At 47.6% G+C, this 15923-nt stretch overlaps 1 protein-coding gene across 1 annotated transcript; it reads left to right on the plus strand.

Annotated features, from left to right (window-relative positions):
* The first annotated feature begins 4388 nt into the window (after positions 1–4388).
* Positions 4389–15341, plus strand: LOC149271533 (M-phase inducer phosphatase 2-like). The gene is made up of 16 exons (XM_089507359.1): positions 4389–4576; positions 7085–7179; positions 7864–7915; positions 11083–11124; positions 11722–11758; positions 12175–12276; positions 12630–12752; positions 12860–13003; positions 13193–13264; positions 13578–13757; positions 13916–14011; positions 14167–14229; positions 14354–14452; positions 14655–14788; positions 14921–15032; positions 15201–15341. The coding sequence occupies exons 1-16, from the start codon at positions 4389–4391 to the stop codon at positions 15339–15341; spliced, it is 1680 nt and encodes a 559-aa protein (XP_089363485.1).
* The last annotated feature ends 582 nt before the right edge of the window (positions 15342–15923 follow it).

Genomic DNA, 15923 nt, shown 5'->3' on the forward strand with positions numbered 1-15923 from the left:
ATAAGAGAGCGAGAACTGTAATAAAATTAGTATTTTATAATTAGATTTTGGGGCAAAAACTGGGGTGAAAAAAGAAAAATAGCAGTTTTTTATTGTTCTTATTCTGATTGGGGGATAACAGCTGGCGAAGGCGCTTTTATTATTTCTGCCGGGCTTTGCTGTCGGCCGTGAAATAACATAGGAAGCCTCGCTGTGAAAATCCTCGCCGCTGTCCATGCGCGGAGATCATAAAGCCGCTGTTATTCCAGTAGCCCCCGGGGTATTACAGGGAGCTGGGAGATTTGCCCCCCGTGCAGTGAAAGCTGCCATAATAATGACACCTTTGTACTTTTGATGTCGGTGTGGCTTCAGACACCTAGGACAGACCCCTGGGATGCTGCTATTACCACCTCCCCCCGGCCTCCGCGCATTTGGCCTTTTTAATATCGCAATTCTAATGAGGATCTGCATGGAAGGAGAGCCCAGAGAGGAAAGTGTTTTGGAAACATCTGCCGCGTGGCACCTCTTCCGGACAATGGCGTTCCTCCCCTTATCTGCGCCTCCAGGGGTATCAGGGTATCGGGGCTGTTTGCAGCTATTAAGTAGCTATTAGCTTGGAAGGTCAGTCAGAGAATACTTATTATAATTATTATTATTATTATTATCGCTTTAATTATTAGTTACTTTATTATCGTTAATATTATTGGTATCATTATTATTAATGATGAATGGGTGATTAAGACTGAGCCATTCTATTGTCCCCCACAGGCAGTATGATAAGGAGTATCAGATACACACGGCTGATAAACATTATATTACGGAGCAAAAAACTACAAGTTGGGTAAAAAAGAGACCCGCGTGTTTAAATCGTATGGTGAATGCGGTGCCGGAGTCGCTGTAATGCGAATATTATCCAGCCCCGAAAGCTTCGCGTGTCATTGTATTACCCCGAGCCTCAGACACGCGGGGGGCAAAACACGGCCGGGATCTGCCCCTCCGAACAAAGGCTTCCCTCCTTTCATTCTCCCGCTTTCTCTACGGTTTCCTGCTCCGGCCGCCCACCCCCGCTCAGGCACCCAGCCGCGATCATAGCAGGAGTGCAGAAGGGGCCGTGTGGCCCCTACATGATGTCACCGATGTATAGATTGCAAGCTTTTGAGACCACTCGGGTCTCTTCTTCAGGTATACAAGAAGCCGGCATAATCGGTAATAGTCCGTTGCCACAGCGTGAAGTATCCTGGAGTTGGAAGCTGAGGATCGTAGGCGTTGTAGTTAGAGATACATCTACGGTATAACGTCTGAAAATGAGACCCCCATAGGCTGAAAAGCTTGCAATCTATTACACACCATGACGCATAAAGACGTGTGAGTGATCTCGTTCTGAGACTATTTACCATTTAATGTGTTTAGGTACAATTAGCGGGCGTTATTCCATGGAAACGGGACACTTGGCATGTATGAAGACAAATCTTATGCCCACATAACCCAAATCTCAAACTGCTCGCGATCCCGAAAGTCTTCTCTCCGCTAGCAGTAACCCCTCTACCCTTTTAGACTGTAAGCTCTTGTGTACCAGATTCTTCTTCCACTGGCCCTCGCTGTTATTACGCGTGTCGTGTTCTCTGCGTGGTACACGCGTGTGATAAATATGTATGTTTAGAATTTTTTTTACTGCACGCTGTACGGCATTTGTGTGTCCCGCCTACTGAATGCTAATGGAGGAATTTGATCCATACATTCATGCGTACTTTGCATTGCTGGACGCCCACGCCTAGATCCCCCCCCCCCCCCGTCGGTGACTTGTATGCCGGGGTTATGTCACAATGCCTCCGTACAAACGCAAAAAAAATACTTGCCCTAATTACCATACCACTAGCCCCCCGATACATATCACCCGTCTACCTCTTGACCCATACGTTAGTCAATCCAGAACCGCCAGCTAAGCGTAATTTAGGATTTCTAATTTGCATTCTTTGTAATTATGACATCATCGGGAATGTAAGAAGGATTTCATTGTACGTCGCGGCAGACTCCGTCCCGTCCTGTCCCGCCGCACATGGAAGCAATTAGAGGCTCGGAAGTGGGAAACGCAGGCAGGGACCGGCGGGGGTAATTTAAGGTATGGGGCAAAGCGAAAGGAACTGGCTGTCCCAGAAGGGGTTAATGTTTAACAATAATACCGTTTATTAGGATTACTTCGTTATTAAGCGCTGACGTATTCCGCGGCGCTGTACAATTTAAATATGGGGCGGTTAACAAATACATAATAAATATACAACAGGAGCTGAGGACTCGGCCCGTGAGCTTACAATCAAAGCTCCTGGCAGGAACGGTGGGCTCCTGAGGGCCCCGCTCGTGAGCTTACACAACTGTAATCATATATTGGGTGGAAATCGTCAAATATTCATCCAACGTGGAGCATATTGTTTTGTACAGCGCCACGGAATATGGTGTCGCTACCTTAATCAATAAATAGTAACAATATAACCAGCGGTCTCGTATAAAGATTCCCTGGACGTATATTATTATTATTTATTGTTTGAGATAGCGCCATCATATTCCGCAGCGCTGTACAACAGGATGGGACCAGGGCGAGATTGCCAGTCCCGGATCACGCAGTGCTGACCCGGTCTCTGTCGGCCAAAGAGCTCGCACTCCATCACAGGAGTCAGTCCGTAACCCCAATCCGGCCGGAACTAGCAATATAACTAGAACATCGGTTTTTTTAAGGAAAATTTGGTAATTTGAGGATTTTTTCTGGCGCTGCACGCTCGTTTTGCTCCGTTATTATATTTCTGTGCAGCCTGGAAAATAAAATGCAAATTTACAGAATAAAAGAAGTCTCGCTTTTGATCCTTAACAAAAATTTAATTAATTTAGCCCCAAAAATGCAGGATTTCACCCACAATGCAAAATATATATATTTTTTCCCCGTTAGTTTTGAATCTGCCGCGTGCATTCGGGATAAAAATAAAATATATATATTTATATAATATATAAAATGTAGAAAGTGTTCTGACGTGTAAAGCGTGGAGCTCCGCGCTGCGTTTAACTATCCGGTGCTTTTTAGGGAAAATCTTTATTTGTTGGAATTTGTAAAGAAATCCTGAAGGTTTCTGCCGGTTTTTGTAAAACCCGCTTAGCTCGCGTGAAACGCCCGTTTCTTCCCTTTAACGACACCTTTGTCTTGCTAAACGTTCACATATACGCGCGAGACACCTTTATTCCTCCCCCGACCCGCTCACGGAACACGTTGTTTATACAACGCATACACCTCTATTTTCTATCTACTGTATATAGCATTAATATATAGATAGAAGATTTAACCAAGAAAATCCCCCTCCAGCACTTAGCACAGGACTGGAAGGGTTAATATCAGCAGAGAGCATGGGACTGGAAGGGTTATTGGCAGCAGAGAGCATGGGACTAAAGGGTTAATATAAGCACAGAGCATGGAAGTGGAAGGGTTAATATCAGCACAGGGCATGGGACTGGAAGGGTTAATATCAGCACAGCGCATGGGACTGGAAGGGTTAATATCAGCACAGAGCATGGGACTGGAAGGGTTAATATCAGCACAGCGCATGGGACTGGAAGGGTTAATATCAGCACCGCGCATGGGACTGGAAGGGTTAATATCAGCACAGCGCATGGGACTGGAAGGGTTAATATCAGCAGAGAACATGGGACTGGAAGGGTTAATATCAGCACAGCGCATGGGACTGGAAGGGTTAATATCAGTACACTTGGCAGATATGTCTCGGGCAGGGAATTCTAAATAAACGATAAACATATTTTTTGCCAGTTTAGCTGAACTTGCCCCCTGTGGGCATCACCCCTCTATGCCAATGCGTGTTACCCCTCCCATCTCCTGCGCTGTGTGACAGGCCCCTCCCTCCTCTGTGACATGCCCCTCCCCTCTCTAGCCTTTTCTGTATGACATGCCCCTCCCATCCCCTGCTCTGTGTGACTGGCCCCTCCCCTCCCTGTCCGTCTCTGTGTGACATGCCCCACCCCTCCGTGTCCTCGCCGCTCCCCCATTGGCTGCCAGTTCTCTCCTCTGTCTCTGTTATTTTTCGAATATAAATGCGCAGAGGGAGCTGCGGCCGGCAGACTCGGAGGGCTCGCGGGAGGCAGCTGCTTGTTGCCCCTGGTGACTTCTTCTCGGCCGGGGCTATTAGTCAGGGAGCCTTATGTAGGGTGCAGGAGAGAGAATTCCCGCTGCGGCTGCTTGCATTTACCCCCCTGAGCCCCCAGTAACTGCCCCGGACCCGCCGCCCCTGCTGCTTCTGCATTTCTTTGCACTCCTTTATTCTTTATTTTATTATTTTTTGCACATTTTTTTATTAATTACATTTTTGTATTTTTTGGCATTATTCTCTTTTTTTGCGCCGGATTTGCCCCCGAGGATGGAGTTGGAGCACATGCTGAATGATTTCAGCCCCCAGCATGCACAATCTGCCCCTCGGCCCTGCCAGCTCCCTGGACTATCTTGTGCTTTGAGTGGGGCCCGGGGGCTCCTGGGGCCCGACCCCGGGGTATTGTCCCCCGTCACCAGCCTGGCCTTCAACATGAACAATCTGACCGGCCTTGGGAGGTAAGGGGGCCTGTGTGCATGCTTCTGGGGGTATTTACTGCCTCGGCGCTGTTGGCATCATCTGATGGGGAGGATGGGGTATTATATGGATGCTGCATTCCTGGGCAGGAAAGGGTGGCACAGCTGCATGCCGAGAGAGCATAATCTGCGGGGCAAGAACGCAGGATCGGGGTCTATTCTGGGGGGCATTGGACTGGATCGGGGTCTATTCTGGGGGGCATTGGACTGAATCGGGGTCTATTCCGGGGGAATTGGCCTGGATCGGGGTCTATTCCGGGGGGCATTGGGCTGGATCATGGTCTATTCCGGGGGGCATTAGGCTGGATCGGGGTGTATTCCGGGGGGCATTAGGATGGATCGGGGTGTATTCCGGGGGGCATTGGCCTGGATCGGGGTGTATTCCGGGGGGCATTAGGCTGGATCGGGGTGTATTCCGGGGGGCATTAGGATGGATCGGGGTGTATTCCGGGGGGCATTGGCCTGGATCGGGGTGTATTCCGGGGGGCATTAGGCTGGATCGGGGTGTATTCCGGGGGGCATTAGGCTGGATCGGGGTGTATTCCGGGGGGCATTAGGCTGGATCGGGGTGTATTCCGGGGGGCATTAGGCTGGATCGGGGTGTATTCCGGGGGGCATTAGGCTGGATCGGGGTGTATTCCGGGGGGCATTAGGCTGGATCGGGGTGTATTCCGGGGGGCATTGGGCTGGATCGGGGTCTTTATAAACATTTGTGGCTCATCGTTCTAAACGCGGAACAGTCGCTCTGGAACAGCGGAATGCGGGTTCTGCACATCTAGAACTTTTGCTCTAGAACAGCCTTTTGGTATTTCTGGTCCTTAGGTCTGATTGTATGCATATGTATACCATGTGTATAGTATGAGTGGTGGGTGTGTGTATGTGTGGTATGGGTGTGTGTGTGTATGTATAGCATGGTATGTAAATATGTATAGTGTGTTATGTATAGTATGTATAGTATGTATGGTATGTATGATATGTATAGTATGTTATGTATAGTATGTATAGTGTGTTATGTATATATGTATGATATGTATAGTATGTTATGTATGTATGTATGATATGTATAGTGTGTTATGTATGTATGTATGTATGTATGTATAGTATGTTATGTATATATGTATGTATGTATAGTGTGTTATGTATATATGTATGTATGTATGTATGTATAGTATGTATGATATGTATAGTATGTTATGTATGTTATGTATATATGTATAGGTATATAAGCCCTCATTATTGGTGACTATAGATCTATAGATGTAGTTTTCTTGTGAATCAGTTAATAACGATGTATTTGGGATGTATGGCTCGGTGTTTTTTGCCCCCGCGTGGGGCAGAAGGGCCAGTGTCTGGGGCTGTGGAGTGATGGTCTGCGCATGTTACATGTATAGAAGAACCCCGTATCTCCCCCAAATGACGGAAATTCTATATATCCATTTTTAGCCAAGTTCCTTCAATGCACATGCGCCCTCTACCACCTCTGCTGGGTGGCTGTTACTCTTATCTACCACTCTCTCATGATGCTCTATGGCTGTAACCTTATGGATACTTTAAATACATCAATCATTTTCACTTTTATGCCGTCCGCCCCCCTCCAGCCCCTGCACACATATAAAAATCAATAATAACCCTTTGAGTGCCGCATTCCCCCGCGGGTCACATAGCAGTAAGAAGCATCACCCTCCTGACCTCCACGCGTTACACATAACAGCCCCCGCTACCTGCCAACAAACACCTTCTATTGTCACACGGGGCTTTCAGAGTTTTTTCCTCCCCGGAGGTCTCATCGCACGTTGCTAAGAACCGGATTAATTACTTTACCTGCACAGGAAGCCCTCGCAGCGATCGTTTAGAAGGACAGAAAGATATCATTTTATTTATTATGAAGAAGGTGGCAGATAAGTGGAACAGCCTCCCGGCAGACGCGGTAGAGGGAATGTAAACATGCCCCGGGCAGCCGATTCCGAGGGATGTCGTGGTACTCCCTGTTGTTTTAGAATTATTCCGGCCCGATTTTCCTAATTCTTAAGACCCCGGCACGCGGTGAGGCCGGCCGGTGGGCTGGTTGCCCAGCCGTTGCTGACCAGGGATTAGCCTCCTGTGATTGGCCGAGTTGTGATTAGAGGTTGTAATGTTTCACCTTGAATGCTATCTTCCCCCAATTAATCCGGGTTATCCTGCGGCTTAATCTTTACCCCGAGGGGCCCTTTTTTTTCCTCCCCAGCAGTGAGATTGATGGCAGACAGAGCCTGGGGGGTCTTCTCTCATTCTAACACCTCCCTTATTGTCCCCCCATTCGACACATGCGGCTGGCGTGGGACCCCCGTGGCTGCTTCGGACTCGGCGCATGGCAATAGCCAATCACTATATGCCTTGGCCTGATGCCTTTTTTGGTGTTAGATTGTAAGCTTTTAGGACTAATATGTAAAGCCGTTGAGTATTGATCCGCTCAATCAATAAATCACTCTAACGCCGTACTTTGTTTTTCAGCCAAACCGATACACCCAAAAGAAAAATGGGGCGTGCGTTCCCGAGCAAGATGTCGTCTCTGTCCCGGACGGCGTCCTCCGACTCCACCGACTCGGGTAGGTTTCTAGAATTTAATCAAATTAACACATTTCCCACAAATCTCACATCTGTATACCGTGGGGGCAGCCATAACTTCTTATCATCAGGATCTGTGTGGTTATTCCTCCCCGTTGCCCTGGTCACCGAGGCCTTTACTGGCTTTAACACGGAACCGCGGAACGCAGTGTCGGAAATGGGCAATTATTTTACAGTTTATATTTTTTAGATTATTGCTTTAAAACTAAATTAAAAAAAAAAACCAATAAAATACAAAAAAATCTAATAAAAAAATAAGAGAATACTTAAAAAAATAAAATGCAAGAAATTAGCAATTTAACGTAAGATGCAAAAAATGAAGATTTTAAAAATGAAAAATTAAAACAAGCAACTTAAAATAAAATAGAAAGAAATCAAATAAAAAATAATTCCAAATAAAATGCAAATATTAAAATATAAAAATGTCGATAATATTTGAAAATGATAAATAAAAAAGCAATTTAAATTAGAATAGAAATAAAAAAAACCCCAGAAGCTATTTAAAAATGTCAAATAAAATAAAAAACCCGTAAAACGAGACGTGTAAATAAATGGCGTGAGAATGTGTATTGGGAGGCCCGTCCGTCGTCACGGTGACGGGGTTGCTGCTGACACTCGTCCTTCCACTTCCTCGCAAACAAACCGCTTCCTTTCTGCCTCCGCAGGCCTCTGCTTGGATTCTCCGAGTCCGCTGGACCCGAGTGTCGCCCGCGAGACGTAAGTTACCCCGCGCCGTCACTTCTCTGCTGAGTGTGAGTGCAGGTGTGTGTGTGAGGTATATGTGTGAGTGTGAGTGCAGGTGTGTGTGTGTGTGTGAGGTATATGTGGAGTGTGTGTGTGAGTGCAGGTGTATATGTGTGAGGTATATGTGAGAGTGCAGGTGTGTGAGTGAGTGTGTATGTGTGTGTGAGTGCGTGTGTGTGAGTGAGTGCGGGTGTGTGAGTGAGTGTGTGTGAGTGAGTGTGTGTGAGTGAGTGAGTGTGAGTGAGTGTGTGTACGCGCAGCGACTTTGTTTGCCAAGTTGATGAACCAAATACATTATTCCGTCCGCCTCTGATCTTTGTTTACAGGAACCGATGCCAAACATAATGCCCCCGGGGTAATTACCTCCCACGCCTGCCGTAACGGGAGATTAACCCTTAATCAGTGGTTGGTCTCGTCTTAGATTCAGGAGCCGTATGTCTATCCCATGCATGTTTAATACCCTCACTGTATTACCCTCTACCACCTCTGCTGGGAGGCTGTTCTACTTATCTACCACCCTCTCAGCAGAGTGAAGTCTTTATTTTTCTGCTTCCTGTTGTTTGCAAACTTTTGGAACAGAAGAAACAAAAATGTTACAAATAAATATTGTGTCTTCCTCGCTGCGCGGACACATTTCTACAGAGAGTGGTGGATAAATGGAACAGCTTCCCAGCAGAGGTGGTAGAGGGTAAAACAGTGAGGGTATTAAGCATACATGGGATAGACACACGGCTCCTGAATCTAAGACCAGGCCAGCGGCTGTTTAAGGTGTTTGGGGGGGGGGGTACATATCCATACATCTGCCCCCCGCTGGAATGTAGGGGCAGCTGCTGCGTGAGGTGCGGAGGATGGAATCTGATATAACAACTGCGGCCCTAAGAAGGCGGCTATTCAGCCGGGTATTGAGGCTCCTTTGTTGTGGCCCCGGCTCGCGTTACACGGGGGGGAATAATCAGATTCTCCCCATTGTGATTATTCCCAACATACAAACCCCTGGGGCGAGAGGACCGGGGGGAGCAGAGGAGGAGAGCGGACGGGGCCGGGGGGCCAGATCTTTGCACGAGGCTATTCCCACAGCAATGCGCTTTAACCCTTTCCCTGCCGCGTTGTCTGAAGCGCTCTGGCTTTTTCTGGGGGGTCCCAGGGCGATCCCGTAACCTTTGGGCCGGCAGGGGGGGGGGGTCTCCTGCCCGTGCAGGGGTTATTGTGGTCCGGCTCCCGGCGCAGCACATAATAAAGCAAAGGGCCGTCAGCTCTTCAGCTCAGCAGAGTAGTCCGAGCCGAGCCCTCTTCTCCCAATGGCTGTCATTATTAATCTTGATTTATGGATAGAGGACAGCTGGCAGCTATGGTTATACCTGCAGGGGCAGGTGCGGCTCTTATCTGTGTTTGCTCTGTTAATGCCCCCCCTCCAAACTTCTGCCCCCCCCTTATGTGTCCCGCTTATCAGAGCGATAGCAGCAGCTGGGTCTGTCGCCCCCACATCTGCCCCTGACTCACTGTGGCAGGTGGGCTTCTCTAAATACCCCCCCTGCCCCCCAGCTCCAAATACATTAAACATCTGCCCAAATTCCTTCACCCCCCCCCCCCAACCCCGGCTGGAGACCAAGGACAAGGGTACTGTGTGCCTAACCCTTTCATTGCCAGAGGTGTCTTAAAGGGTTAATTAGGGCGAATACAGGACTGACCAGAGGCCACAGCAGTCACTGTGCATTTTGGACCAGAGGCTTAGGTTTACTTTACTGAGAGCTTGGTAGATAAGTGGAACAGCCTCCCAGCAGAAGTGGTAGAGGTTAATATAGTGAGGGAATAGGCGTATGGGGGGGGCAGCTAGAATTGGTAAGTGGCCATTGATTGCTATTTGCCCAGCATGGCCCCTTTTAATAATCTACTTCTTCATGCAGGGGGGCGGGGGTTACTGGCTGGGGTATGAATGGTAGGGGGCAGTAATTGTCGGGGGGTAGAGGGGGGTATAGAATGTGAATGTCCTAAAACACAATGATAATCTTAGTGAATGGCTGCGGTTAATTGGGGGGGGGGGGTGTACCATCTGCCGGCCCCTGCTCATTCAGTGGGCCAGGTGGGGGCTCGGGGCACGTGCTGGGTGGGGGCAGACGTGCTGCCAGGCTAGAGGCGGTTTCAATGCCACTTTTCCTGATCACGCAGGCAGACAGCTGCCGGGACATATGGCTGCCGGGGGGGCTGGCAGACAAAGCCCTCATTTGCATACAGGTGGCAGGCGGTGACCCCGGTGCCCGGCAGCCGCAGTGACCCCCCCTCACAGCACGCGCTATACAGACCGCCGACAAAAGGCTTTTGTCCGGGGACTCTGCGCCTAATCGCCTCCTTTCTTTGCTTTCTGCCGGGATTAAGGATGCATTTGATATATAAATATATACATATACAGCGTATATATACAGGGCATATATATACAGCGTATATATACAGGGCATATATATATATATATACAGGGCATATATATACAGCGTATATAACGGGGAGCGGCTTCATGCAGCTTTGTATGTCCTGCTAGCCCGTTGTGTGTGTGTGTATATATATATAGATATATAAAGGTGATATATGTAATATATGTATAGGTGATATATATATATATATATATATATAGGTGATATATGTAATATATGTGTAGGTGATATATATAATATATGTATAGGTGATATATATAGTATATGTATAGGTGATATATATATGTGATATATATATATAATATATGTATAGGTTATATATGTAGGTGATATATATAACAAATGTAGGTGATATATATAGGTGATATATATAATATATGTAGGTGATATATATATATAATGTATGTATAGGTGATATATATAATATATGTAGGTGATATATATATATATATAATGTATGTATAGGTGATATATATAATATATGTAGGTGATATATATATATAATGTATGTATAGGTGATATATATAATATATGTAGGTGATATATATATATAATATATGTAGGTGATATATATATATAATGTATGTATAGGTGATATATATAATATATGTAGGTGATATATATATAATATATGTAGGTGATATATATAGGTGATATATAATATATATATATAGGCCGCCGTGTTACTGAATTCCCGTCTCTCTTTCCTCGCAGGTTCCATAAAGCGATTTTAGAAGCCGGAATCCTGAGCAGTGAGTAAGTGGAACCGCAGCTTCAATCCGGTTTTATTTTATCTACAATTTTTACATTTTTTATTTAATTTATTTAAAGAAGGTATTGATTGATTTATTGATTGGTTAATCGGTAGAGGGCAGCGAGGTCGATGTGCTGTGGGGAACGCAGCACCGATGTAATGCATTATTATTAATACTATCATTCATTATTATTAGCATTATGATTATTATATTATCATTATTATTATTATCATTCATTATTATTAGCATTATGATTATTATATTATCATTATTATTATTATCATTCATTATTATTAGCATTATGATTATTATTATTATTATTAGCATTATGATTATTATATTAGCATTATTATTAGCATTCATTATTAGCATTATTATTATTCATTATTATTATTATCACTATTATTATATATCATTATTATTATTAGCATTATTATCACTATTATTATATATCATTATTATTATTAGCATTATTATCACTATTATGATTATAATTATTGTCATTCATTATTATTATGATTATTATATTATTATATAGTATTATTATTATTATCATTATCATTATATCTGATTTTTCGCGGTTATTTTCGCTTTCCAGATCCAGGCTGCCGATCCGGAGAGTGTTTTCTCTGCCGGTAAGTGCGTCAAATATTCTGCGTTTGGGGTGAGGAGGTGGTTTCTGATTGGTCGGGAAATATGTATGTATATATATATGTAAATTAGCAATGTATAAGCGCTAAATGTAGTAACGCTAAATGCTGGAATTGGTGACTTTTAGTGAATGTTTGACTTGAAGGATCTGTATCTAAGTTAAGCAGCCTCCCAGCTGAGGTGGTAGATAAGTGAAGCAGCCTCCCAGCAGAGGCGGTAGAGAGTAATACAGTGAGGGTATTAAACCCTCATGGGATAGACATACGGCTCCTAAATCTGATTAAGGTCTTTACAGCAGGGGTAACGGGATGGGGCAGATGGGGCAGATTCTATATGAGGCTATTAAATTAAAAGCCCCTGAGGGGTAAGTGCCGTTTTCACCCTTTTTTTCTGATCACAGGTTACGCTTCAAGGAGGCAGTCCTGCCTTACGAAGGTTTTCCCTCCCCGATGACCTGGAAGCCCCCAGACCCCTCGCAGCGGCTAAAGACAATAAGGAAAATGTAAGTGCCCCCGGGAGGGTAATTCTGACCCCTCGAGCCCCATTAACCCCGCGGTGTAGGGGTAAATGCCGAGGTAGTTGGTTTTATTGACTTTCACACGTCAAAGAAAAATATGGTTTAACCTTTTCAATGCCGAGAATCTCACACTCAGGGACAAATCTCACCCATTCGGCCCCATCCGGCCCTCCTAGTAAAGACTCAAACCTTAATCAGTGGTTGGTCTCGTCTTAGATTCAGGAGCCGTATGTCTATGCCATGCATGTTTAATACCCTCTACCACCTCTGCTGGGAGGCTGTTCCATGCATCCACCCCCCTCACAGTGAGGTAAATGAAATGTTTTTATATTTTCCAGGAGATATTTACGTTTAAGAAGCCGTCTCGCCGGCCCTTCGCCTGTTTCAGACTTCGTGTCTTTGACGGCGGCGATGAAAAGGACGTCTTTTCTGGCAGGCCTATCTCTGCCCCCGCCCTCATGGTGAGTGCCGCTAAACGCGCGTCGCGGCCCGATCGCCCCGGTTTATTTTAATCCGTAGAACGGCGCATGCTCGGAGCTGACGGGAGTTTGCTTTTTTTCCACCCCAGTGTTACACCCCAGAGAAGAAAGGTCTCCACCTGGAGGACGAGAGCCCCATTCGCCTGCGCAAGTCCTCGCTCACCTACTCCATGTGCAACGACGACGAGGACGATGGCTTCATGGAGATCATGGACGATGAGGAGGAAGCCAAGGTACTAAGAGGGTGATAGGCTGATCTGTTTAAGGATGGCGGACAAGGCAGGGTGGTGGGTGCATGGTGCAGCCATCCAGGGGAGGTGGTAAGGGGCAGTCGAAGATTTTTTGGTGTAGATCTAAAGCCTGAGTGAGAAGTTAAGGCCGAGTTTGTGTTTTAATGGACTTTTTTGGACCTTCAGGGGGAGTCGGACGTCCCGTTGGGCATGGAGAATCTGCTCACGGCCCCCTTCGTGAATAAAGAAGACGCAAACGATGCCGTAAGTCTGCCCCCCTGAAACCTGCGCCCCCTAAGCTTATTACCCCCAGAAACCTGCCCCCCCCAAACTTATTACCCCCAGAAACCTGCCCCCCCAAACTTATTACCCCCAGAAACATGTGCCCCCCAAACTTATTACCCCCAGAAACCTGCCCCCCCAAACTTATTACCCCCAGAAACCTGTGCCCCCAAAACTTATTACCCCCAGAAACCTGCGCCCCTGAAGCCTGTGCCCCCTAAACTTATTACCCCCAGAAACCTGGCACCCTGCTGCGTTATTAATGCCCCCCTCTCTGCCTCCCTCTGGGTCTCAGGATCTGGTGATGAGAAGCAAATGCCGCCGGCTCTTCCGCTCGCCCTCCATGCCCAGCACGGTGATCCGGCCTCTACTGAAACGCTGCGACCGGCCCGAGGACGGGGACACGCCGGTCAAGACCAAGAGACACAAGATTCTGACGGCCGCCCCCCGCGACGAGGCCCCCGACAACCAACCGGTGTGTGTCCTTCATGTAACGAAGCTGCTGATTGGTTGGGGGAGAAGGGAGAGACGGTCCGGACAGGAAGTTGATGGGTTAACGCTGGCTCTGCCACCGGCTGCCTCCCGTCTCGGCTTCCAAGTATTTTTTTGACTCTTTTGTTCCTCCCCTTTCAGAAGATGAAGCTCGGGAGGTCCAAGTCGCTGTGCGTCTCCACCGTCGAGCAGATCTTAGACGGCGACACAAGAGACCTGATCGGAGACTCCACCAAGGTGAGAGACCGCCATAGACACGGCACAGGGGGTCCTAGAGCGTGCGTCACGTCGGGGGGGTTCTAAAACGCAAAGTGTAATCTGATTGGTCGTTTCCATCACATCGATTCTCTGTGTCATGTTAGGCTTCGTTAACCCCGCGCTTTATTTTGCAGACGTATTTATTGAAGACGGTAGAAGGGAAGCACCAAGATCTGAAATACATCACTCCGGAAATGGTGAGTAAAGCAAAGACTCGCACATTCTAGAGCCTTCCGGTCGTCGCTTAATAATCCTTATTAGCCGGCCTATCAGACGCGCCGTATTGCCCAAAACTCACCCCCTCCCTCCTTCCCCCGACAGATGGATGCCGTGCTGTGCGGCAGATACAAGGATACGATAGAGCGCTGCGTGATCGTGGACTGCAGATACCCCTACGAGTACGAAGGGGGCCACATCAAGGTGAGGATCCGCCGTAAAAGCCGCCAGGAAGCCCCGGCTAGCCGATCACCGGGGACTGTGATTGGTTCAGAGTGCGCGTGGATATTTCTATTTTATTTTGAAGGCTCGACGCGTTCGATAGATTGTCCGTGGCGGCCACGAGACTCCGCCCCGCGACTTATTCCCATGCGCACGGAATGTATATATTCTTTGCTTCCCTCAGGGTGCGGTGAATCTACCCCTGGAGCAGGACATCGAGGAGTTCTTGCTGAAGGAACCCATCGTACCGTCCAGCGAGGACAAGAGAGTCATCATCATCTTCCACTGCGAGTTCTCTTCCGAACGCGGGCCCAAGATGTAAGAACCCCCCACCCCACCCCCGGAAAAAAAGAAAAAAAAAACAGTCGAAATTGTAGAAAGAATCCTTTTTTCCTCCCCGATAAACTATATCACATTCGATAATCAGTTTTTTGTTTTTTTTTCTGACAGGTGCCGCTTCGTCCGAAAACAAGACCGGAACAAAAACGAATACCCCAAACTCCACTACCCGGAACTTTACGTCCTGAAAGGGGGCTACAAGGACTTCTTCCCAAGTTTCCAGGTGAGGAGGGGGGCGTCCCCCATAAACCAGATGCTAAAATATATCCTCGCGTCGGCGTTTATGGCGCCCGTTCCGGGTCTGTCTACGGTTGACCCGGAACCGCAGGGCTCTCTCTCGCCCGGAGCCAAATGCCTTAAATCTGTGGTCTTTTTGTTTTTCCCCCCCCAGTCCCACTGCGAGCCCCAGGCGTACCGACCCATGCACCACGAGGATTTCAAGGAGCATCTGAGACTCTTCCGCTCCAAGAGCCGGACGTGGGCCGGGGACAGGAGCAAGCGGGAGATGTACAGCCGCATGAAACACCTGTAGGCGAGGAACGCGGGAGAACGGGTCAGGAAGATCCCGCGTGGAGCCGCACGGATCCGCTCAGGGGCCCCGGTGGGCGGCGGCCTGGCGGGGGGGGGGGGTCCTGCGGGCCCTCGGGGATCCAGCCTTTCTTATTGGAGGTTTTATCGGCTTGGAAAGCGGGCGTTGTTGGGGCGAGAGATGGGGCGAAGTCTGTAGACCGCCGATGACTTTCATTGGACTCCTGAGGATTATTAACGGAACCCTTAAAACAAAGGCTCTGGATCCTGCTCCCCGTGGATCTCGTGAGTACACTGCCACTGACCCATCCCCCGGGGTGGAATAACTTGAAGATCCTTATGATGGACGTTGGGGAAAATCCCGCCGACAAATTCCTTTCTGGATCAACTTAACGCCGGAGGAGAGGACTTTACTGTCGCTTTTGTCTGTACGTCTGCCTGCGAATGTCTGTATGTCTGCCTGCGAATGTGTGTGTTATTGCACTTGCACTTTTATTAACCTCTTAAGCACTGGGGAGGCTTCCAAGGCAATGGACGGGCCTCCCCGAAAAAGTCAATCAGCTGTGTGTGTATGTGTGCGCGTGCG

This window comes from Sceloporus occidentalis, unplaced genomic scaffold (genome assembly GCF_023333645.1).
Source record: "Sceloporus occidentalis isolate IW3139 unplaced genomic scaffold, rSceOcc1.0.p SCAF_498, whole genome shotgun sequence".
Lineage (NCBI taxonomy): Eukaryota > Metazoa > Chordata > Lepidosauria > Squamata > Phrynosomatidae > Sceloporus > Sceloporus occidentalis.